The following is a 22,039-nucleotide window of genomic DNA, read 5'->3' on the forward strand; positions in this document are numbered from 1 at the left end:
GCTCAATTTTGAAATAATTTCTTTCTCTGGCACCTCTGGACGTAAAAATCACAGTAAAAAAAATATTTAACTACATTTAACGCACAACTTGTCAGAGGAGCAGCTCCAGGAAGCACATTTTCATCTCTATAAATCTGATTCCATTTTAGGCACAGTCACAACCTTCTTACCAAGAACAGATTTGTCAGAAGGAGTTTTATTACCTGGGTTGCACTGCAGCTCTGTTCCGAGGGCTCCGGAGAGCACTTCCTCTATTTTCTGCACTATCTGATCACTCTGACAACTCCCAGCAGCTCCAGAGGCTTCGGAAGGCCCGGCCTGCTCAGCTGGGATCGTGTCACCATTGGGCTGGCCTTCCACATTTACACTAACCAAAAAACAAAACAAAACAAAACAATCAATTTAACACAAGCAATTTTGAGCATTTTTTGGGACATTTTTTGTCGTTCAAATACATTTTTTTATATCCCGCTCTTCAGAGCAGTATTCCAGCCTCCTGAAAAAGGTGTGCTCTTAGGGAAAAGTCTGCCTTTGGATTAACTCCCGTTTATTCAGCCCCGACACTCTGTGACTGCTGAGGCTGACACGCAAGGGAAAAAAACCCACATTTTGGAATGTGCCACATCCCCCGTGCTCGTACGGCCTTGTAGGGGTTTCCTCCACAAAATAAATACACGCAACGCGCTCTCTTCCAGGTTTTCCTAGCTCTTACCAAGGTTCTCCTTCTTTTACGAGATAAACTCGGCAAATTTAGCCGTAAATCAGACAAAACATACAGGCGCCCGGCCCGACGAGAGGACAGCACCGAAATCGGGCAGAGAGCGGGTGGGCGCGTCCCACCACCGTCTTCTCTCGGCCCCCGGGCCGTGTCTCCCTCAGGGCACCCGCTCGGCCGCGACCCCCCCGGCCCCGCCATGTTGCCGCCGACACGACCCTCAGGCCGCGGCCCGTCTCTCTCTGCCCCGCGCCCTTCCCCGCCGCTCCCCACCACCCCGTTACCCGCCATGCTGCTGTTGCTGCTCCTCCTGGATCTCCCGGAATTTGCTGACCACAAAGGACCGAAGGATCTGTTCGATATTCGTCGCCATGACACCCCCCCTTCCTTCCTGCCCCGACGCGAGGCCTCCAGCATCCCACAGTGCACCGCGGCCCCGGGCGCGCGCTGACGTCCCCGCTGTAAGCGCCCTTTGCGATTGGCTGCGTTCGCTGTAAGCCCTGTCGCCATTGGCCGAGGCGGCGTGCGGCTGCGAACGGCCGCTCTAGCGCGGCGCACGGGCCATAGAGCAGCGGCGGGTTCCGGCGGGGGGGGAAGGAAGGTCTCGTGTCCCCTCAGCCGCCGCCGCCATGTTGTGGCGCTCCCGCCGCCCCCCCCGCGCTCCGCGCCTGCCGCCGCCGCCACCGGCAAAGCCGCCCCGAGCGTGTCCCCGTCCCCCAGTGAAAGCATTAAACCAGTCCCCGGCGCTCCGCGCCCACACCGCCGCCTCACGCAGACCCCTTCCCCACACAGACACGCCGCCCCGCCGCCGCCGCTCGCGGCCCCTCTCGCTCCCCGTACGCCGCGTCCGAGCCCCCGCGGCCCCGCGGAGGGCAGGAAAAGGCACCGAGGCCGCCACGACCGCCGGTCCCGTCCCCCCGCGCTCCCGCCCGCCCTTCCCCGGCGCCGCCGGAGTCCCCGCGGCGACCGCTGCTTACCCGGCCGAGGCCATGGCGGGCTGAGGCGCGGCGCCGGCGGCTGCGATCGGGAGCGATTCCATCGGTGCCCATGGAGCGGGGCCGAGCCCCGCGTGTGCTCCGGGCGGGCGGCGGCTCTCAGAGGGCTCTGCCCGCACACGGGCGGTGCTGCGGCTACTGCTGCATCACCACGGGGCCCTCAGCCCCGGCTCCATGCGAGAGGCGCCCGCCCGCGCTCCCTCCCTCCCCCTCCGCCCGGCGGTGACACGCACATGTGCTCCGGGTCCTGGCAACGGGGCCGCGAAAATTAAAGGAACAAAGGGGGGAAACCGAAGGGAGGTAGATAAATAAAGTGCGCCTTTTGCCCGCCTGGGAAAGTTGGAGCTTTTCTAGCGGTGTTGGAACGCAGCGAAATGTGTTTGTCCAGACTACGACCACCCCGGGGACCCCTTCGGTGCTGCCCATGATGCCTTAATCAAATCAAATTTTAATTATATGGATGTTCAAACAGGCTGTAAAGTCGAATAACCCTACGGCTGGAAGACTCTCCCCGCACGCAGTTTCTGTAGTAGTAACTTAGGGAAGTTAGTTGACCTGAAATAAATTTAAAATACCTCCAAATAAATTTAAAGGGATCTGGTGAGTGGCATCCTGCTCATGGTAATTACTAAATGGTTTTTAAGGTCCCTTCAAACCCAAGCCATCCTGACATTCTATGAAAACCTAAGTAAAATTGTTTAATTACTGCTGGGGTCTAAAAATTTTCACCATCATTACTGTTTAATAATCACTTGCAAGACCCCTTAAAATCAGTATAATTCTTCACTATCTCCTGTTAATTTGCCTTAATATTGACTTTGGAGGAAAAAAATGAATCAGAGGCTTGGATCAATTTGCTTATTTTTTTTGTCACACTTGATTTATTCCATTTAAAATACAAAGCAGTTACAGTTAAGAAGTCCTTTTACCTATTCATGCCATGCCCACATTAATATACATTAGATTTACTGGTAGAACACTATGTAATTTTTGATATGAAATTAAAGGCTGAAAATGTTTCACTTGAAAAATTTCAAATATATTTAGATTCAGCTGATGCAAATAGCCTTGTCTCAACCAGGTGTTATTTATAAATAAGAAGCTTGACTAGACCAATATTCAAGCAGCAATCAATTTATTAATTAATATGGTAAAGTATGAGCAACACGGCGCTGGGTACAGTGGGGGAAGTTTTCCCTCACACTGCACACCGATATTTGGGGCTTACAGGTATTTATAGGGGTATTCATCAGCTTTCTCAGCAGTTTCTCTTCCCAATTTTTATGTCACAATTCTATTCACTATTGTGATTTAGTTCTTCTCAGGATGTATCCCAGAAAAGGAGTATCCCAGGTGGTGGAGGTCAGATTTCCGGAAGAAGGAAGAAGTCTCCCAGCTGGTGAGGTCCAATCCAGCTGTGGGTCCGCCTTTTGATGGCAAGGACTATAAATCTCATAGCAGTGACGTCCAGCTGCCCTCGGTCAAACCCATTAGTTCTTGAGTTGATGTCCATCTTCCTTTCTCAAGCTGTATGTTTCCTTTTTATATATTCTAAAGTTATAGTTTCAAAGATCCTGACTACAAGAAATACTCTAAAATTATACTTCAAAAAGTTATTATTTCAAAACTCTTTAAGGCTTAACTACAAGCAGAAAGTTCCTGTTAAAAAAAAAAAAAAGTCCTTAAAGCTTTAATTCAAATGCTCCTAAATCAACTTAAGACTTATAAAGGTTAATTGCAAACCAAGGATAGGTTCAAAGGCCTTCTTCCATGCTTTACTTTCCTCAGTTATTATTAGAATTCATCTTTATAACTGTTCCATGGTCGGTCTCCACACATATTGCAATCACAAATACACACGTTGCCTGTATGTACCTGACACGAAGCACAGCTTTGTACTTCACACAGGCATGTCAAAAACATGAAAAAGGTGTCCCAAAAAAGCCAGAGAAGGACCTCAGTGTGTGCTGCCTGTTTCCCTCTGACTCCTTACAAACAAAACTAATCTGATAATTACAAGAAGTCTCTCTTCATACGCATGAGGATCGACAGCCCTACGGGAAAATAACTGTTCTTACTCTCCCCATCTCTGCTTGCTGAATAAACTCCCTTTACTCCTTTATTTAAACTCTTTTATTAAGTTTCAGTGTCAGATGGTTTTCAGATTAATTAAATATTTTACTTTTATTTTGTTAAGACCAGTGATTGTTGCTGGTAATATTCAATTAGTTAATGAGTAATATATTAGTATTACATTAGTGATAGTAGTTCTGCTACAAGTATCAATACTACTTAGAGCATTTATTTGTGCAACTCCTTTCAAAGTAGGAGTCTGGTCTGGGGTGCGCTTAAATATGCAAAAAAATAACATTAAACCTTATTTCCTAAGGTATTTTACAAAGACAGTGATGTTCTCACATTACAGCTCTTGAAGGGAGGAAAACTGTGGATCAAATCTTGTTTTATTAAGAATATTGTAGCACAACTGTAACGCTAAATTAGACTAAGCATTGCCGAAAACTCTATTGTTTCATAAAGCAAAAAATTCACGTGGGACAAACCAAGGATGTGGTATTTCAGAGGATGTAGAGACAAAACCCCCTTTGCACAGGCCTCACAGACCACCACCCTCAGCCCCTGAGGCGATGGATAAAGTAAAAACAGCCTAGGTATCCCTGAATTCTTTGGGCCGCCTCTCTCGCTTTCCCCACCCGCCCCAGATTAGGGGGCTTTCTGCGCTGGAATAAACTACGTCGAGACTTTGTTCATAGGTCCCTCCTCCTCCGGGCTGCTCGCTTGGTGGTGTAGTTCCGGAGGACTTTGCAGGTTTGACTATTCTCCGGAGGCCGGTGAGTTACCCAGCCGCGCTGGAAGGGGCCGCGGTCCCCTCGGGTGCGTGGCCGTCGCTGTCCCCGCGCTGCCGGTGGCCCCGCGCTGCCCGTGCCGGGCTGGGGGCGCGGGGGGCGGCCCGCGGCCGTGTGCGCCCGTGCCCGCAGCGCGTAATGGCGGGACACGCACGGGGTATCCCCGCTCTTCAGGGCTTGGGCCTCACTGTACCCCCCTGATGGCATCCCGCTCATGGCTTGGCCTTCATGGCACCCCCCTCATGGCTTGGCGCTCACGGCATAGCCCCCACAGCAGTACCCTCAGGGCATGGCCCTCACGGCACCCCCCTCATGGCTCGGCCCTCACGGCATGGCCCTCACGGCATGGCCCTCTTGGAATCCCCATCACGGCTTGGCCCGGTGAGAAATGCTACTCACTTTTAAAAATTTAAAAGGTTTATTAAAACTTTATCAAAATACAACAGAAGACTGAATAGAGAAAATATTACGGGGCGGGAGCAAAGATTTTTTTCCCCGCCATGTGCTTTGAACCCTTTGGCCCCTCCCAAAGCTCTGCCCATTGCCCCCTTCTTCCCTCCCCAGTGCTGCAGATAATTTCCTTAGATCTGCACTGGAGGCCAGCTCTTGCCATAGCAGCAATGCCACCCTCCCGAATGTCCCAAACCCAGGCCACCCCCTGATAACAACACAAGGGGGGTAAAACAAAACTATAAATCTATAAAACTTCTAACAAATATACATGATATTTGCATTTGAATGGTGAGAGTCAACCATGGTAGTAGTCATCTATTGCAGTCCTCATAGCAATCCCTCACGGCCAAAGTGGTGAAATGTTTACTTGAAGTAAATATTAAAGTTTGAATGTTCTGGTTATGGACTTTGATTCACCTGAGTTCTTTCCCTGCTGTTTGCAAAGCTGGGGGCTTACCAACTTTTTAAGCATTTTTAAAATTTATCCAGGAGCTGTTGGAATTAATGAGCATAGTTAATACTTATGCTACTGTTTTGGGTATATAGGCAGAAGGGTAACACAGAAAGTTCATTACAAGGGTTGTGCTCCTTCCTCATCGTGGTACTAAACACTGAGCACTTCCAGCATCCTACATTGCTTGATGTGTCAAATTTACTATGTGGGTGGTTATAAAAGTTAATGATCCTGTTTCTCTTTAGCACCAAAACTTGAGGGAGTGTTTTGTCTAGAAAAATGCCAAATCCAGCTGTTTCGAGGATCATACCTGGACACAGGGGGTCTGTGTGGCGGAGCATAGCTTGGGCCATGAAAGACACATAATAATGACTTTTATTCTTCGATTTTGTTTTCTACACTGCACTGAATGGCAGGAGGTGAAACGAGATGATCTTTATGTTTCCTTCCAACCCAAACCTTTCATAATTCTATATGGCCAGGTGAGAGCCGGGAATTTGTCCTAAATAAAACACATGAGTTAAAAAAAAGCTTATTTAACCCAAAGCTCTAACTAAAAATCAAAATTGCCACCAGATTCTGGGGGCCTCCAAGCTACTTAAGCAGCTCTTCATGTGTTGAAGTCTGAGAAAGTGAAAAGTTTTCTAAGGCCGTGTCTTTTCCTTTCAGGAAAAATTGTGGGGTTTTTTCCTTCATTTCCTTCCTGCCCCATCGCTGTGACCCGAGGGCACAGCTGGGTTTGCTTTCATCCTCCCTGACTGCCTTGTGCTGCTGCTTCCCTTGTCCCGGCCGGTGATGATCCTTCACCCCTGGGGGGAGTCAGCTCAGCTCAGCAGCTGGGAGTAGTTTATGTATCCACAGGGACATATTTATCTTGCTGCGCTTGCACGGGGCGGCGTCTGCTCTCCAGCAGTCCTGATCCGAGTGGCCACGCTCCCTTGGCGCAGGCAGGAGGAGAGGGCAGGAGAGCCTGCAGGGGGAGAGGCTGGGGTGGGACCAATGGGGAGCTTGCCCAGGCAGGGGCAGCTCAGCCCTGTGCCCCCGCAGTCGCTGAACCTGCAGCTTGCGCATCCCCAGCCTGAACGGGGGCCAGCAGCGAGAGCAGATCCCCCGAGGAGGCTGGCTCGGAGCTCCCCTCCTGCCTGCCCAGCTCTGCGGGCACTCAGGGTGGGCAGAGAGGCTCAACCCATGGCGTCATTCAGTGGGCACACGAGCTGGGTCCAGCCCAGGGGGTTTGGGGCCACGCAGCCCGGCTGTGGGTGTTTGGGCGCTGAGTAAAGGATGGCAGGGTGGATCCTAGGAGGGAATTGGGCGGAGAAACTTTCAAGTTGGGAGGAGAAAGTTTCAAGTTTCAAGTTGGGAGGAGATAGTTTCAAGTTTTGGCTTCTTCTTCAATCGCTTCATTTGATTTGTTTAATCCCATAACAAGCCTATGAAAACCCTGAAACTTCATAAAAAACTCAGACTGCTAGGGTCAGAAACACACAGCCCTCAGTGTGGTGGGAACTGCACAGTCTTCCCAATTTGGGCTTTTTTCTATCTCCTGTGAGAAATATTTTTTTCTTCTGTCTAATTGCAAGAGGAAACATGAATCTTGTCCTTTAGTCCAAGGGATGAGAGCTCCTCTCTAGCTCTGGGAGTTGTAGATTTGAACCTTCACAGTGAGTCTGGGGTTGGGTCTGTAGTGTTTGGGAAAGTGTTGGGCCATTCTTCATTCTCAGCTCCCAGAAGAGTAGGAGTTCTTTGCCTCCCTGGATGGTCTGGGTTGGAAGGGACCTTAGAGCTCATCCAGTTCCAGCTCCTTGCTCTGTTGAGGGACACTCCACTAGACCAGGTTGCTCCAAGCCCTGTCCAACCTGGCCCTGAATTAAGACACTGGGTAAAACCATGTCTTTGATCTAAAAAAACTTGGATACTTGCACACCTACATCAGTTTTCCTGAATCCCAGTCTTGAGAAACAAAGATGAACACAGAGGAAACCAACAGCACTGGAGCTTAAATTAAAAAAAAATAGTACACTGTGTGAAGGAGTGAGCTTTGCTGTTTGTGCTGGAGTGCAGAGATCTGATTGTAGTTGCACCTTTCCTGCTGTAGTTTGAGGTGGGCTGATAAGGCACTGCCTTATTAAAATATTCCACCCAGCTGAGATTGAATATTTAGGTATATTGCATTACACCTGAGAATAAATTGCTTAAGGAGTTTATGTTTTCTTACAGAGTTCTGTTCATAAAGCAGACAAGGAGCTGAGTGTAACCCCCAGGTGTGTGCACAGGGTGTTTGGGAGGGTCAGTGGCTCCTGTCCCTGGGAAGGGACAGCACCTGAGTAGCCTCATGTCACTGCTCCCTGTGTTTGGAGCCTGCCCTGTGCAGGAATTGGGGTGGGAGAGCTCTCAGGACTGTGGGGTTTGCCTCCCTCACTGGATTTTCTCTGCTCCACAGGCCCTGCTCGCAAGGAAGAGTTCCCTGGTTTGTTGGTGAGCCCCAGCTGCCTTCCTGCAGTGAGGATAAAGGTCTCTGAGCTGATGCTCCTGCCTGCTGACTTTGTCCTGACATCTTCAAGGATAAGCCCTGGGAATCTCCTTTCTTCACTCTGTCCTTGCTTCCTCTCCTCCTGGACACAAGGAGTGATTAAATAATTTCTTCTTTCCTGTTCTCACTTCATATAAGGTCTAACAGCAGACCCTCTTCTGAAATGTCCCTTGTCTTCATTTTAAAGCATCTTCTAAACAAACATCTCCTTCTTCTTTACCAAAGCAGGCAATGGGTGCAGAAGGTAACGACATCCCATGGTTTGGAATTGTTAAGGATATCACACGTTGCTTCCAAAGATCCTGGGGTGTGATAATCCTCACAGAATAGCTACCTTATGAATGACATTAGCCCTTTAGAGAACAAATCTTTAACTGCAGATTTAGTCACAAAAACAAAAAAGAAATTTGCCTCTTGGGAACTTAATTTTTAAAGTGAGGTCCTGTTGGGCAGCAGAGGGGCCTCCATGACATCTTTGAGTCTCAGTGTAAAATAAAACAGGGGCTGCCATGGCTACGTCTGAGCCTCCTAAACTGGCACTACCACAAGTTCTTCTCAAGCCACATTCCTAAATAAAAGTTGCTAGGATACCATAGTGGGATGCACAAATAACACTGAGCTTCAAAACAATCATGTGAAACCTAATCTTCACTCACATTTTGATATAAAACAATCAAATATTATTTGACAATAGCAGACATGGCTTGTTCTGTTTACTGCTCCCACAGAAAGCTTTGTCCTGTATGTGATGAATTCTTTCATCTGACAGTAGTGCCAGAATGTGTTACTTCAGGAAGGAGAAGGAGGCAACTCTTGGAGTGAGTTGCCCATCATGGTGAGTCCCTTGAGGTGGCCACAGTGTCACTGGCTCTTCAGGCTCTGCTGATCAGCAGCATGGGCTTAGTGGAGTGTGAATTTCATAAGGGCCTTAAGAGGAAGCAGGGCAGGGCTAGACGGGATGTAGGGAGTGAGGAATTGTTCCCTGGCAGGGTGGGCAGGCCCTGGCACAGGGTGCCCAGAGCAGCTGGGGCTGCCCTGGATCCCTGGCAGTGCCCAAGGCCAGGCTGGACCCTGGGGCTGGAGCAGTGGGAGGTGTCCCTACCATGGCAGGGTGGTGTCATCATAGTTATCATGAGTTCTAACGTCATTATAGTGCAAGGATTTTGTATTGCCAGAGCTTTATACCTCCACAATGTTTTCCACAAGCAGCTCCTCTATGCACTACCTGTCCCTGGTCCTTGTGGCAGTCATCTAACACCTCTCACTCCAGATCCCACCAATCCACTCTTTTATACCACTTGTTCTTATGGGCTACAGGTGTGACCTGTTAAGATCAGGCCTGCTTCCAATCTTTAGTAATGGATCCAGCTGCAACTCATTGGGGGATAAGATTACCTTCTATACCACCTTCATTGACCCGTGCTCTATCCCCCTACAGGATGGGATGAGCTTTGAGGTCTTTCCCAACTCAAAGTATTCCATGATAATTTGTATCATATTGTTTATCATGCTGCTGATTGCATAGACTCATTTTTATTTATTGCAAAAGTGCGAATCATGATTTGTAGATATAATGTTCACAAGCTGGTTAATGAACAGTTATATATATATAAAAAATTAATTTTATATATATATATATATAATTTTTATATATATATATATATAATTTATATATATATATATATAATGAACTATAACAAAAGAATACCTGGGATGGGACAGAATTTATTTCTCTGTTTAGAAACAACAGAATGAGCTGCTCCTGTCCTGCAGAGCTTTTGCCTCTCACTCCTAGAGCACTTCTAGGGAAGCTTCTGTTCCCAGGTGAGGTCCCTTCCATTGGCTGGCTGCAGGGTCATTGTGGGGTGGGGGGGTTGGGATAGGGACATTTTAACCTTGGGGCTACCAATCTTTGCTCTCTTTGTGCCTCTGAGCTCCTGGGTCCTGCTCTCCTCAGCCTGGTACACATAGCACACAGTAAGTAGGGGCTCTCTTGGGTTTAAAATAATCCTGGTTTAAAATTTTAACATTTCTAAATTTAATTTTTTTAAGAATTTTAGAAGTTAAAAGTTTTAATTTTTTTTTTTTTTTGAAAATCATGTTGTGTATAGTTCAATTTATTATTGGTAACATTTGCCTTAAAAAGTACAGTTTAGTGGCCACTGGCTCTAGATACCACTGGCAATGCTTATTTGACTTCAAAGAGACAGCTGCCTGCTGTGTGATCAATGTTCTTCTACCTTACTGTCATATTACTGTATTTATCTAATTCACAGGGTTGTTGTATCCTTCATTCTTTTACCTTTCCTTCTTGCTTGACTTGTAATTTAAGAATTGAGCATCGTGATTTCCCAAACGTCTAAGTCATAACAGATAATTTTTAGCCTAACCTGAGATTTTTTATTGCAAGTAATCATGGAGTTTTATAATTAAAACATGTCTGTAACTTTGCAATATCTACGTTTGACCCAACAATGGATTAGAAACTTGTTGGTCTCCCCCAGCAAGGAACTACCATTAGATATTAGCTCTGGTGTGTTTAGTTTATAGCAAACAACTGAGTATTAATTTTCTGTATTTTATCCTTCTATCCACATTTATTTTCACTTTATTCTGTCGGGATGTTTTGCCTAATGCAGATATTTTGCCTCATCAGGGCAGCTTTAGTCAAGTCAAGCTGCAGCTGATGTGAGGGCAAGGCATATCCCTGCCTCATCTGAAAATCTGAGATAAATTTTGTGTTGGTTTTCCCCCTTTTCTAAGATATATTTTGTGTTGGTTTTCCCGTTTTCCCCCTTTTCTAAGATATATTTTGTGTTGTTTTTTCCCCTTTTCTAAGATATATTTTGTGTTGTTTTTCCCCTTTTCTAAGATATATTTTGTGTTGTCATCCCCTCCTGCACGGGGGGCTCTGAGCTCACCCGGGCACTGGCCACGTGCAGGTCAGTGACCGCCGGTGTGAAGAGAGTGACCCTGGTTCTGTGTTGTTTGTGCTGGGATTACATCAGGGCCACTTTGGCTCCTTTTGTCCTCAGCTCTTCTCTGGGCTCTGTTCCTCCCCCCCAGCAGTGGGAGAATGGGAGCTGATCCCTACTGCCAGGCTGGGAGAGCTGGGGGTGCTCACCTGGAGAGGAGAAGGCGCCAGGGAGAGCTCAGAGCCCCTGGCAGGGCCTGAAGGGGCTCCAGGAGAGCTGCAGAGGGACTGGGGACAAGGATGGAGGGACAGGAGCCAGGGAATGGCTGCCAGTGCCAGAGGGCAGGGCTGGGTGGGATCTTGGCAATGAGGAATTGTTCCCTGGCAGGGTGGGCAGCCCTGGCACAGGGTGCCCAGAGCAGCTGGGGCTGCCCCTGGATCCCTGGCAGTGCCCAAGGCCAGGCTGGACACTGGGGCTGGAGCAGCCTGGGACAGTGGGAGGTGTTGCTGTCCATGGTAGGCAGGTTGGAATGGGATGGGCTTTAAGGTCCCTCCCAACCCAAACAAACAATTATTTTAGCTCAAAATAAGGACATACATCATCAGTTTATAAATTATGTCCTCCCTTCCTCCCTTCCTTCCTCCATCCCTCCCTGTTTTCTGAATTCTGGTGGATTTTGTCAGTGCAAATGAACTCTTCCATCAGTCAATATGTGGAGAGTACACAGAGCAGTGAATCTCAGGGAGCAGAGGTTTCCAGGGCTCTCAGAGAACACGCTGTACTTTTGCAGCGAGCCCCACGTGCGTAAGCTGGCTGTGCACACCCAGGTGATGATGTGGTCACCTGTGCTGCCACTGGCCAGCACAGTGTCCATGTGTTTTTCCAAACCTCACTGGAATGGGAGGGTGCAGTGGATGCCCCACTCTACCTTGTGTGAGCGAGCTCCTTTATTAATTCCAGCTGTTGCTGGCCTCCTGGTTGTTCTCTCCAAGGAAAGCCAGAGCTGAAAGTTACTTCCTTGTCTCATTGCTTGGAGCCTTTCCTTTCCATGAGATGTTCAGAGCTTTTCGGTCATTGCCTCTAAAATCTCTTGAACGACCCCATCCAGTTCCAAACACTCAGTGTTCATACCATGGGTGCATCAGAAGGGCTTTGAGCTTTGCAGGTTTGGATTCTCCAAGGAATTGTTGCTCAGAGGGGCTGTGGACTCCCTGTCCCAGGCCAGGCTGGACACTGGGGCTGGAGCAGCCTGGCACAGTGGGAGGTGTCCCTGCCATGGCAGGGGTGGCTCTGGGTGGGCTGTAAGGTCCCTTCCCAACCCAAACAATCCTGGGAGTCTGTGATTCTCTAGGCTGCAAATCCCAGCCTGGTCACTCAGCAGGTCCTCTATCCCAGATTTCTGTATAAATGGGAACAGTTTCCAGTCAGACCCAGGATGGTTTTCCTGACGGGTTCCTGCCGTATTCTGGGTCAGCTCAGCCCTGGAGGTTTAGTGTGTATCACTGATGAAGTTCAGTGTGTGTCTGATAAAGTTCTCCATCCCTTCGTGGTCCCTGAAGCTCTTGCTTTCCCCACCTTCCCCAGCTGATTCCAGCTGTTTTCCTTTGTCCTGGTGTCCTGCAGGGCCATGGCTGAGCGGGTGCTGGTGATCGGCAGCGGGGGCAGGGAGCACGCCCTGGCCTGGAAGCTGGCCCAGAGTCCCCACGTCAGACAGGTGTTTGTGGCTCCAGGAAACGCAGGCACTGCTGACAACGGGAAAATCTCCAATTCAGGTAAAACCAAGAAAATAGCAATTTTAAATTTGATCATTCAACCAAGATGTTGCTGAGCTGAAATCACAGCTGGTAGTGTGAAAGGATGATGATGGTAATGAAATCATGATGATGATGATTGTGGTGGTTTTAGTTTGAAACTCGGTGGAAATATTCATTTTTGTGTAGTGGTTTTTGTTCGCTAATTAAAGCTTTTTTTAAATTTTAAGATTTATTGGTTAATGTATATAACTACAATCCCATTAAAAATGTAAACAAAAAATAATCCTATATCCCCCCAAGAAATCTCTATTCCCCAAAATAAAAATAATTTTAAAAATAAATATTAAAAACTTTTACCTTTAACCAACTCCTCTTTAAAACAACACCCCAGAAATCAACATAACCCATAAACAAACTGATGATGGATGATGATGATGGATTACTGTCTTTTAAGGTTTTGGGCATGTGAAATAGATTTTAGATGCAGTTAATAAGAGAAAAAAATATTTGAACAAAGCCTCATGTAAGTTGTATAATTAATTTTATAAGATCTCAGGTGTGAAGTCTCATTCTTTAGGTTTGGTTTTGGAGGATTCAGCCAGAGCTGTTCCTCTGGAAATCCAGCTGAGGATAAGTTGCTGTTTTTCCACCTAAATTCCCTCTTGTCTCTCAGAAGTGTGTTGAAACCCCATGATCCACACAGCCTGTGACAAGAACACTCTGTCACTGTGAGCATAATTCATTCCTTTGTCTTAGTGACCTTAAGAAATCAGGGATATCTTCAAATATTCCTCTGTGTACTGCCTGCTTGGTTGGAGCTCTTGGTTTAACATATTAAGCTCTGACTGACTGTAATTGAACTCGTGCTGTCTAAGATGACAAATGGTGACCCCAATGTGGATTCAGGACTAAACTGAATTTTCCCATGGATTCGGGATGAGCTGTGGATTTGGGACTAAACCAGATAACCCCGTGGATTCGGGGGAACAGTATTTGACCAGGTAACCCCGTGGATTTGGGGGAACAGGATTTGACCAGATAACCCCGTGGATTCGGGGGAACAGGATTTGAATACAAAAAGCTATTGGCAAAATATATCAATTACAGCTATTGGTGTTTGTTGAATATGAGTGTAAAAAATCTTGGAGATGGGTTCTTTGTAAACTGGGAAAAGCTGTAGAACTGAACTAACATTTAGAAATATATATGTCTGTGCTGTGATATGCTTTTGGAACACTTGTATAACTCTTAGTTCTAAATGAAATGTACAGATATGTCATGGTGTTAATTTATTTGAATGTGTACCTCTGGAAAAGCTGCAACTCTGTGGTTAAAAGAAAAATGGGGGAATTGTAGGGGGATAGAGCATGGGTAAATGAAGGTGGTATAGAAGGTAATCTTATCCCCAATAAGTTGCAGCTGGATCCATTACTAAAGATTAGAAGCAGGCCTGATCTTAACAGGCCACACCTGTAGCCCATAAGAACAAGTGGGATAAAAGAGTGGATTGGTGAGCTCTGGCAGAAGAGGTGTTAGATGACTGCTGCAAGGACAGTCAGTGCCTAGAGGAGCTGCATTGCCAGAAAGCTTTGAGGAGGTATGAAGCCCTGGAGATACAAAATCCTTGCACTATAATGATGTTAGAACTCGTGCTAAGATGATACAGGTCCTGAATTGGGGACTTTAACCTGCCTAAAGCTTGTTTTCTCTTCAGAACGTGTGATAGTTCGTGGTCCCTCAGAGTGCATGGCAATGAGGATCAAACACATCTATTTCCTGCAGTTCTGTTGCTGTGGGAGTAGCTTTGTGTTGTGTTGTTGCTTGTGGAAATCTGAGCTCTGCCAGGTTCTTGTCCAGCAGGTAATTATTGAACAGCATTCCCTTGGAATGCCTAATTACAGGCCTTTGAAAGAACTTTGTCCTGAATTTCTTTGTCCAGTCACAGCATCATGAGTGAGCTCCTCACTCCAGTTCTTTACCCTTGTGCTAGGTGGGGTCAGTGCCAGGCTGCAGGGTCTGTGGAATGGGAGTTCCACTGGTTTTTTTCAAGCTGTGCCTTTTTAAATCCCCCCCTGGTTTTTTCTCTCTTTCATCTCATGAAAAACATTGTACCAGTAGTGGGAAATGCTTGATCTCAAGCCAGGTCTATGAAATTTCCATGTGGAATAAATGGTTTTGTTCTGCACATGGGCTCACCTGTGCTTTGGGAGAAAAATCTTCACTGTAGGCGAGATGAGCACTCCAGGAAGAGCCTAGAATTTATGCAGAGTTTGACTTATGTTGGTTTTTAAGGAAAGAATTTGTCTCACCTGTTCAGGAATTCCAGTGCTGTCACTGGGGCCTTGATTTAACTCAGGGTGGAAAATGAGGAGTTGCCTGTCAGAAGCACATGAGCCCTGTTATGTTGTGTGGGCAACAAAACTTGGGATATCTGGGAATGTCTGGGAAATTCCTTCCCTGGTTTTTTGGGGTTTTTTTTGGCACAATCAAGATTTGGCTCTGAAAGTTCATCATCCCATCGTGGGTCATGGAATTGCCTTTAATTAGGATTGCAGCTCTGGGTCTTGGGTGATTACTGAAATACAAAAAAGTGACCGAAAATTATGAATAACCTTAAATCTTTCAAACTTTGTATTGAAGTAAGAAAAATTATTTTTTCTGGTTGATCTGAGCTGGTAATTGTTTCCAGCAATAGAGTGGGATTTGGGTCGGGTGCCTAAATATAGGTTTATATTTAATTTAGGTGGATTATCAGGGCAGTTTTGGTTCAGAAGCACAGACAATGGCTTGCTGAATTATCAAGGTGTATCTGTGAATGGACTTCACCATCCTGACACCTCCTTCTGTCACGTTGTACCTCTCAGTGTAACTTGTGCTCTGAAATTTAAGCTCCACCCTTGAAAGCCTTGGGCCAGGGTCCTCCTGTCTGGTTCCAAAAGAATGTTCAGCTGTTGCTTCAAGCAGTCAAACACAGCTACAGAAATGCCCCCTTTCAGCCAACAGCCCAAGAAAAAGGATATTTGGGAGGAAACTTAAAATCATGGAGAAACATCACGATTTGTTCCTTCCTGTTTGTTGTTAGGACATTTCTCCATTGTGTCAATCTTGTGCCACACTCACTGCTCATACCATGAGATCAGACCTGCAGCAAGAAATCTGGGGTGAATTCCAGGCTCTCTCCTTTCCTGCTTGGAGAGGGACAGAATTGCCTGGAGTGCCAGGACAAGGGGGAATGGCTTCCCACTGCCAGAGTGGGATGGATGGGATATTGGGAATTAGGAACTGTTCCCTGTGGGGGGAAGCCCTGGCCCAGGTGGGTTGTGCTTTTGGATGAGCCAGAAGTCAGCTGGCATCAGCTGTACTAGGAAGTCAAATGCCTTTCTTGGGGGAACAAAACAATTGGGCTGTGAAAGAGGTGCCAAGGAGGTGATTTTTATTTGTGCTCTGTCTGGGTGTTCCCCCACCCCACCTGAATAGGGTAAATCTATAACCAAAATGTAGGTTCTGCTGTGGAATCAGGAAACTTTATGGGCAGGAATTGTTCCCTGGCAGGGTGGGCAGGCCCTGGCACAGGGTGCCCAGAGCAGCTGGGGCTGCCCCTGGATCCCTGGCAGTGCCCAAGGCCAGGCTGGACACTGGGGCTGGGGCAGTGGGAGGTGTCCCTGCCATGGCAGGGATGGCACTGGGTGGGCTTTGAGGTCTAGAGTTCAAGGACTCTATGAATTTATTGGTCCAAGGTAGGGGGAGCACAGTGGGACTGACCAAAATCCTGTCATCCCCTTCCTCTCTCATCCAGAAACTGGCTGGAGGAGACTATCAGCTCCCAGTGTCCCAAGGAAAAGGACAAGAGAAAATGGCCCTAAATGACACCAGGGGAGGTCAGATTGGAGATTGGAAATAATTTTTCCCTGCCAGAGTGGTCAGGCCTTGGAATGAGTTGGCTAGGGAGATTTGGAGTCACTGTCTCTGGAAGTGTCCTCGAGGTGTCTGGATGTGGCCTTGGGGACAGGGTTTGGGGCGATGCTGGCTGGGACTGGATGGTCCTGAAGGGCTCTTCCAGCCCTGGTGATCCTGGGATCCTGTGCTCCCTTTGCCAGCCCCGTGCCCTGGTGTGTGCAGTCTCCTCCCTGTGCAAGCAGCCAATCCACACTGGGCTCATCTCTCTTCTGCCATCCCTGCAGACCTTGGCTCTGTTTATTCATGATAAAAGCAGAGCATTGCAGGGCCTTTTGCGTAACTTGGGTCATGGGATTGACATTACTGTCTGTGGTGCAGGACTCCTTTGTTTGCACAGTTTGGGGCATTCCAAGTGTCATCACATTGAATGTTTGGTTTTGGAAAGATAATGGTTGTAACAGCCCAAGCCCACATATCCTCAGCCATAATGACAGCACAGTTTCGTTCTTAATTAAGTTTAAAATAATGTAAAACAAAAAGTTCTGATTCCCCTTGCTTCCAGAGGGCTCAGTTTAGTGCAAATTTTAGGTAGTACCACAGAAAGAAAGAAAGAAAAAGAAAAAAGATGAGCTGGAACCAGCCACCAGCCATTTGCTTCATCCCCAACACTCCCCTGGCAACAAGATCATAAAATCACAGAATTGTGGAACGGTTTGGGTTGGAAGGGACCTTAAAGCCATGGGCAGGGACACCTTCCACTGTCCCAGGCTGCTCCAAGCCCCATCCAGCCTGGTCTTACCTCTGTAAAGCTCCATGGTGACCCTTCTCAGGGAGGAGACTTGCTGGAAAGAAATAATATTTTTTTTTTCTTTAAGAGTTTTTGTTTTCTTGGATTCTTTGCAATGCTGCTTGTGCTGGCAAACAGGCTGGGGGTCAGAGCAGTCAGCTGGCTGGCAGCCCAGGGCATCCCAGAGCATTTTTTTTCACCTTCAGGAGCAGGGTGGGTTGACAGAGCTGTGGAGGTGGGAAGGGTCTGGAGGGGCCCCGAGGTGCCTTGGCCAGCTCAGCCTGGAGCAGCCTGAGGTCAGAGCTCCCCGGGGCTGCAGCTCCTCCCGAGGGGCAGCGCAGGGACAGCTCCGAGCTCTGCTCTGCCACAGGGACAGCACCAGGGAGCGCCTGGGGCTGGGCCAGGGCAGCTCAGGCTGCAGGGCAGCACAAGGCTCTTCCCCAGAGGGTGCTGGCACTGCCCAGGCTGCCCAGGCAATGGGCACGGCCCCCAGGCTGCCAGAGCTCCAGGAGCCTTTGGCCAGCGCTGCCAGGGATGCCCAGGCTGGGCTTGGTGGGCTCTGGGCAGGGCAGGGGTGGCACTGGGGCATCCCTGGGGGTCCCTTCAGCTCAGGATATTCTGGGATTCTGTGATTTATGACTCTGACAGTGGATGTCACACCAGAGCCTTTGCCTGGGGTTTGGGGCTGTGTTTTGGGTGAGTCTCTGTCAGTGTGGGCCTCACTCCTCCAGGTTCCCAGTGAGCTGGCAGCTCAGAAGGGGAGGCTGGGGAGTGCTCTGGGGTAACTCAGTGCTGAGGAGCACCTGTGGATGGGATCTTTCCCTCTTTTGTCTCCAACAGCTGTTCCAATCAGTGACCATGCTGCTGTTGCCCAGTTCTGCAGAGACCAGGACGTCAGGCTGGTGGTGGTTGGTCCTGAGGTTCCTCTTGCTGCTGGTAAGAGACACAAGCTGGAAATCACTGCCTTCAGCATTTAGGAAGAAAAGTAAATTTCAGTCCTTGTCTATGCATCACTCAGCAGAGTCTGAATGGCAACAGATCCTCTGGAGCAGTTTCCCTGAAATCCAGAGTTGTGCCAAGGTGAAAAGGAATTTCTGAAGGATAATGTGTGAGCAAGAAAGCCAGTTTTGGTTTTCCTATGGAGTTCTCATGTTTTGAAATAATTATAATTTCAGTCTTGGTAAAAAAAACTAATTATAAACATGCTGGTAGTTTTTCTGCTTAAACCTTTTGGCAACTTCACCAAGGACTTATGTTAACTTTTAGCTCAAAGGTGTCATAAACCAAGGGGGGATTGTCATCCCTTCCCAAAGCCAGCACATCCTGAGGGCCTGCAGTGCTGCAGGGTGACTGCTCCTGCTTCCAGTGAGGAAAGCAGGCACTGCAGACACAGATGACTTCTATTCCTGGCCTTCCTGCTCCAAGGAATCAGTGCAGCCCTGGACTTGGTTGGCCTGACCCCCATAGATCATCTGGAGATTTATGACATGTCTTCTGTTTAGGAATTGTGGATGACCTGACAGCAGCTGGGATCAAGTGTTTTGGCCCCACAGCAAAGGCAGCTCAGCTGGAGTCCAGTAAGAGCTTTACCAAAGCCTTTCTGGATCGTCATGAGATCCCCACTGCCAGATGGAAATCCTTCACTGATCCCAAAGCAGCATGTGCCTTCATCAACAGGTACAGTTCTGGTCATTTTAGACACGTTCTTACTGACAGGTGCTGGATATCCAAACCAGTGCAATGATTGCCCAGGTGTCCATACTATTGGGATGGAACAGCTGCAAAGGTTTCAAAGGATCACCTACCGTGACTCTCTCAAACTGCAGCAAGTCTGAGAAAAATGGTTCCTCCTGCTCTAAAATGGAATGCAAGTTCAGTGTTCAGTTCACAGGAGAATGTAGGACACGACAAGCTGTTATTTTTTTGTCAGTCTGCCTGCTGGGGAGAGGCAGGGAGCAGCCCAGAGCCATCTGTGCTGCCTTCTTATCCCTTTTCTCCACCAAAAAAACCTGGAGAATTACTCAGCAACTGGTGATCTGCTCATCACAGTGCAAGCCAGGTGACCCCAGATGATAAAAGGGTAAATTCCCAAATGGAAATAAGTAATGAACTGTCAAGGGACTGTTCCCTGATTCCCATTCCCTGGTGGGGAAAAGAATCAGGAACCTTTCTCAGGCAGAGCATAACAAGAGGAGCCTGGTGTGATTTGTGTGTTATTCAATAAGGTTGCCATGAAAACTGAGAAGCACTTTGATTTTTCAAGTTTTGAAATGTTCAAAATGTCCTTGCAAGGATTGTTGATGTTGAATGTCTGTCCTGTGCCTTGGCAGTGCCACCTTCCCTGCTTTGGTTGTCAAAGCCAGTGGCCTGGCAGCTGGCAAAGGAGTCATCGTGGCTTCCACCAAGGAGGAGGCCTGCAAAGCTGTCACTGAAATCATGCAGGTGAGGAGGAATGTTTCACACCAAACCAGCTCTTCACCACCTCAGAGCATCACAGATATTCCTTATTTCATGTAATAGGGACGTGGCTGTGAGACATCAAACCTTTTACTTGGCCAGCTGTGAAACTCTGTTGTACTTATGGCTTGAGGTGCAGTCCCTGTAGGCTGAAATAAAACCATTCTTCATGAAAACCCAACCTTTTTTTCATTTATTTTTATATGCAATTCCTTTTTTTTTTCTCTGTATGAGAATCCTGCAATCCATCTGGTCCCTCAGTGACCTCCTCAGTGATTGAGGTGGGTCTTCACAAGCACCATTAGGAGCAAGCACAGCACTTCAATGTGTAGTCAAATAGTGTGAACTCCACTTGAAATAATCCCAGCATTGAGTAAGGATATTCCACAGATGTATTTGGAGCATCAAGATTTGAAGTGAGGCCAAGTAAAGTAATTTTATCTGCCCAGTTGGGAACACAGAGCTGAGGCTTCCAGGTCAGGCCCTCAGCTGGTGTCAGCAGCACAGCACCCTGAAATTCCATGGAGCTCTGCTGATCCATGGGACACATTCTGGGACACACTTGTGCTTCAGGAGTCAGGGCATGGGTGCTGCAGTCACATTTTGGGGGTCTGTGGTCACTGCACAGTTCATGTCTGAACAGGGCCCAATGTCTTCTACAAAAAACCCGAGTTAGAGATTTCTAGAGACCCCCAAAATCACCTTGGCAGTGTGGGTTGGATGTTCTTAATTTCTTAATTACCCAGAATATGCACTCAGTGTTCAAGCATTGCACTGGCAGCTGAGAATCTTGCTCCCTTCCCAGGTGTTGTATAAAATTGCACTTTTTTATCCATTGGAAGTGCAGACTGGACGCTTGGCTGTCACTGCTGTTGGGGTGAATTTCAGAAGGCAGAGCATGAGGAATTGCTCAGTAATGACAAATACCCTCTTCCATTTGAAAATATTCACAAATAAACCCTGCATTTATTTAAGGACAAAGAGAAGAGGAGTAGGGATTTCACCAGTGCTGACATCCCTGGGGGGGAGAATGGATTCATCATCTCAAAGCTGGCTGTATTAAATCCCTATTTCTTGTTGCATTTGCAGTAGTTTAAAACTGAAAGAGAGCTAAAGAGATTTTGTTTCACTGTAGGATAAGAGTTTTGGCACAGCTGGGGAAACTGTTGTTGTTGAAGAACTTCTTGAAGGAGAAGAAATTTCTGTAAGTGCATCTCACTGTAGCACTTTGGTTCTACCTGTTCTTAATTGTTTGGGGTTCACTAAGTGCCTTCACCTACAGAGTGGAGGATTTTATTAGTTAAGTTAAAACCATTCCCTGCTTATAAATAAAATTACAGACACCTGTGTGGCTTATTTCAGGTTCTTGCTGGTTTTATAATTTGTAGAATTGTAAAATGGTTTTGAATACTGCTGCCATTAGTCCACCATTACCCAGTTTGAGTGCACAACATCATCCAGTTCCAGAAGTTGCAGCCTTGTTATTCTGAAGATACTGAGGACAAAAACAACTGCAATAGAAATAATTTATAGTAAAGTAAATAGCTTTATCAGCAAGAAAAAAGGAAGTCTTGAAAGGGATGTAATTCCTTCCTTCCAGGCCAGGGAGGGCAAAGGAAAAAGTAATTTCCATCATGCAGTATTTTAATTATTTTTTAAAAAACCTTTTGAGTGTTTCTTTTCAGTGCAACTGCTGATGGTATAATTTTTCTAGGCTTTATTGATTTCTGAAGGAAGGTCACACAAAATGAGTTCCTGCTTCCTGAGGAAAAGCCAAATGCTTTGAACCCCATCATTTATTTTCTCAGGGAGGCAGAATTTATCCACTTAAATATCCCTCTGTCACACTGAAAATCAACTCTAATTGCACTTTACTTGTAACCATCCCCAGGAACTTTAACTGTTGTCCTTGTTTCAGTGCCTGTGTTTCAGTGATGGTGTCACCATTGCTCCCATGCCCCCGGCCCAGGACCACAAGAGGCTGATGGATGGAGATGAGGGCCCCAACACAGGGGGGATGGGAGCTTATTCCCCAGCTCCTCAGGTGAGGAAGGGTTGATAAGGAAGGGAAAAGGGGCTGGGGAGGGGATGTTTCACTGCAGCTGTCACTGAGCCACTGGGGATGTTTCATTCCAGCATGAGGAGCAGGAGGGAATGGGCTCTGCTGGATGGGAAGAGCTGCCCAAAGCAGACATGGCCAAGTAAATCCCCAGCTCCA

The 22,039-nt window shown here is 47.4% G+C and overlaps 2 protein-coding genes across 7 annotated transcripts in view; one reads left to right on the plus strand and one right to left on the minus strand.

The window, feature by feature from the left end:
• SON (SON DNA and RNA binding protein) overlaps window positions 1-1,904 on the minus strand; it is a 37,372-nt gene extending 35,468 nt beyond the window's left edge. For 3 of the 4 annotated variants that reach the window (XM_084201176.1, XM_084201174.1, XM_084201177.1), the window contains exons 1-2: window positions 1,000-1,101; window positions 204-367 (exon numbers count right to left, since the gene is read on the minus strand). In XM_084201176.1, coding sequence (XP_084057302.1) covers window positions 204-367; window positions 1,000-1,088 — 253 coding nt within the window. In that variant the 5' untranslated portion in view covers window positions 1,089-1,101. Of the gene's footprint in view, window positions 1-203; window positions 368-999; window positions 1,102-1,692 lie in introns of those variants that run through there. The other variant, XM_084201175.1, reaches the window with a different exon arrangement.
• Window positions 1,905-4,485: 2,581 nt separating this feature from the next.
• GART (phosphoribosylglycinamide formyltransferase, phosphoribosylglycinamide synthetase, phosphoribosylaminoimidazole synthetase) overlaps window positions 4,486-22,039 on the plus strand; it is a 37,507-nt gene continuing 19,953 nt past the window's right edge. The window contains exons 1-11 of one of the 3 annotated variants that reach the window (XM_084201287.1): window positions 4,486-4,559; window positions 7,699-7,742; window positions 7,922-7,956; window positions 8,740-8,846; window positions 9,753-9,835; window positions 12,550-12,698; window positions 18,205-18,300; window positions 18,867-19,041; window positions 19,695-19,806; window positions 20,957-21,025; window positions 21,740-21,865. In XM_084201287.1, the coding sequence (XP_084057413.1) occupies window positions 12,554-12,698; window positions 18,205-18,300; window positions 18,867-19,041; window positions 19,695-19,806; window positions 20,957-21,025; window positions 21,740-21,865 (723 nt within the window). In that variant the 5' untranslated portion in view covers window positions 4,486-4,559; window positions 7,699-7,742; window positions 7,922-7,956; ... (1 more) ...; window positions 9,753-9,835; window positions 12,550-12,553. Of the gene's footprint in view, window positions 4,560-7,698; window positions 7,743-7,921; window positions 8,107-8,739; window positions 8,847-9,752; window positions 9,836-12,549; window positions 12,699-18,204; window positions 18,301-18,866; window positions 19,042-19,694; window positions 19,807-20,956; window positions 21,026-21,739; window positions 21,866-22,039 lie in introns of all 3 variants that reach the window. The other 2 variants (XM_084201288.1, XM_084201289.1) reach the window with 2 other exon arrangements.

The sequence above is a fragment of the Fringilla coelebs genome (assembly GCF_963513975.1).
Source record: "Fringilla coelebs genome assembly, chromosome: 2".
NCBI classification, from domain to species: domain Eukaryota; kingdom Metazoa; phylum Chordata; class Aves; order Passeriformes; family Fringillidae; genus Fringilla; species Fringilla coelebs.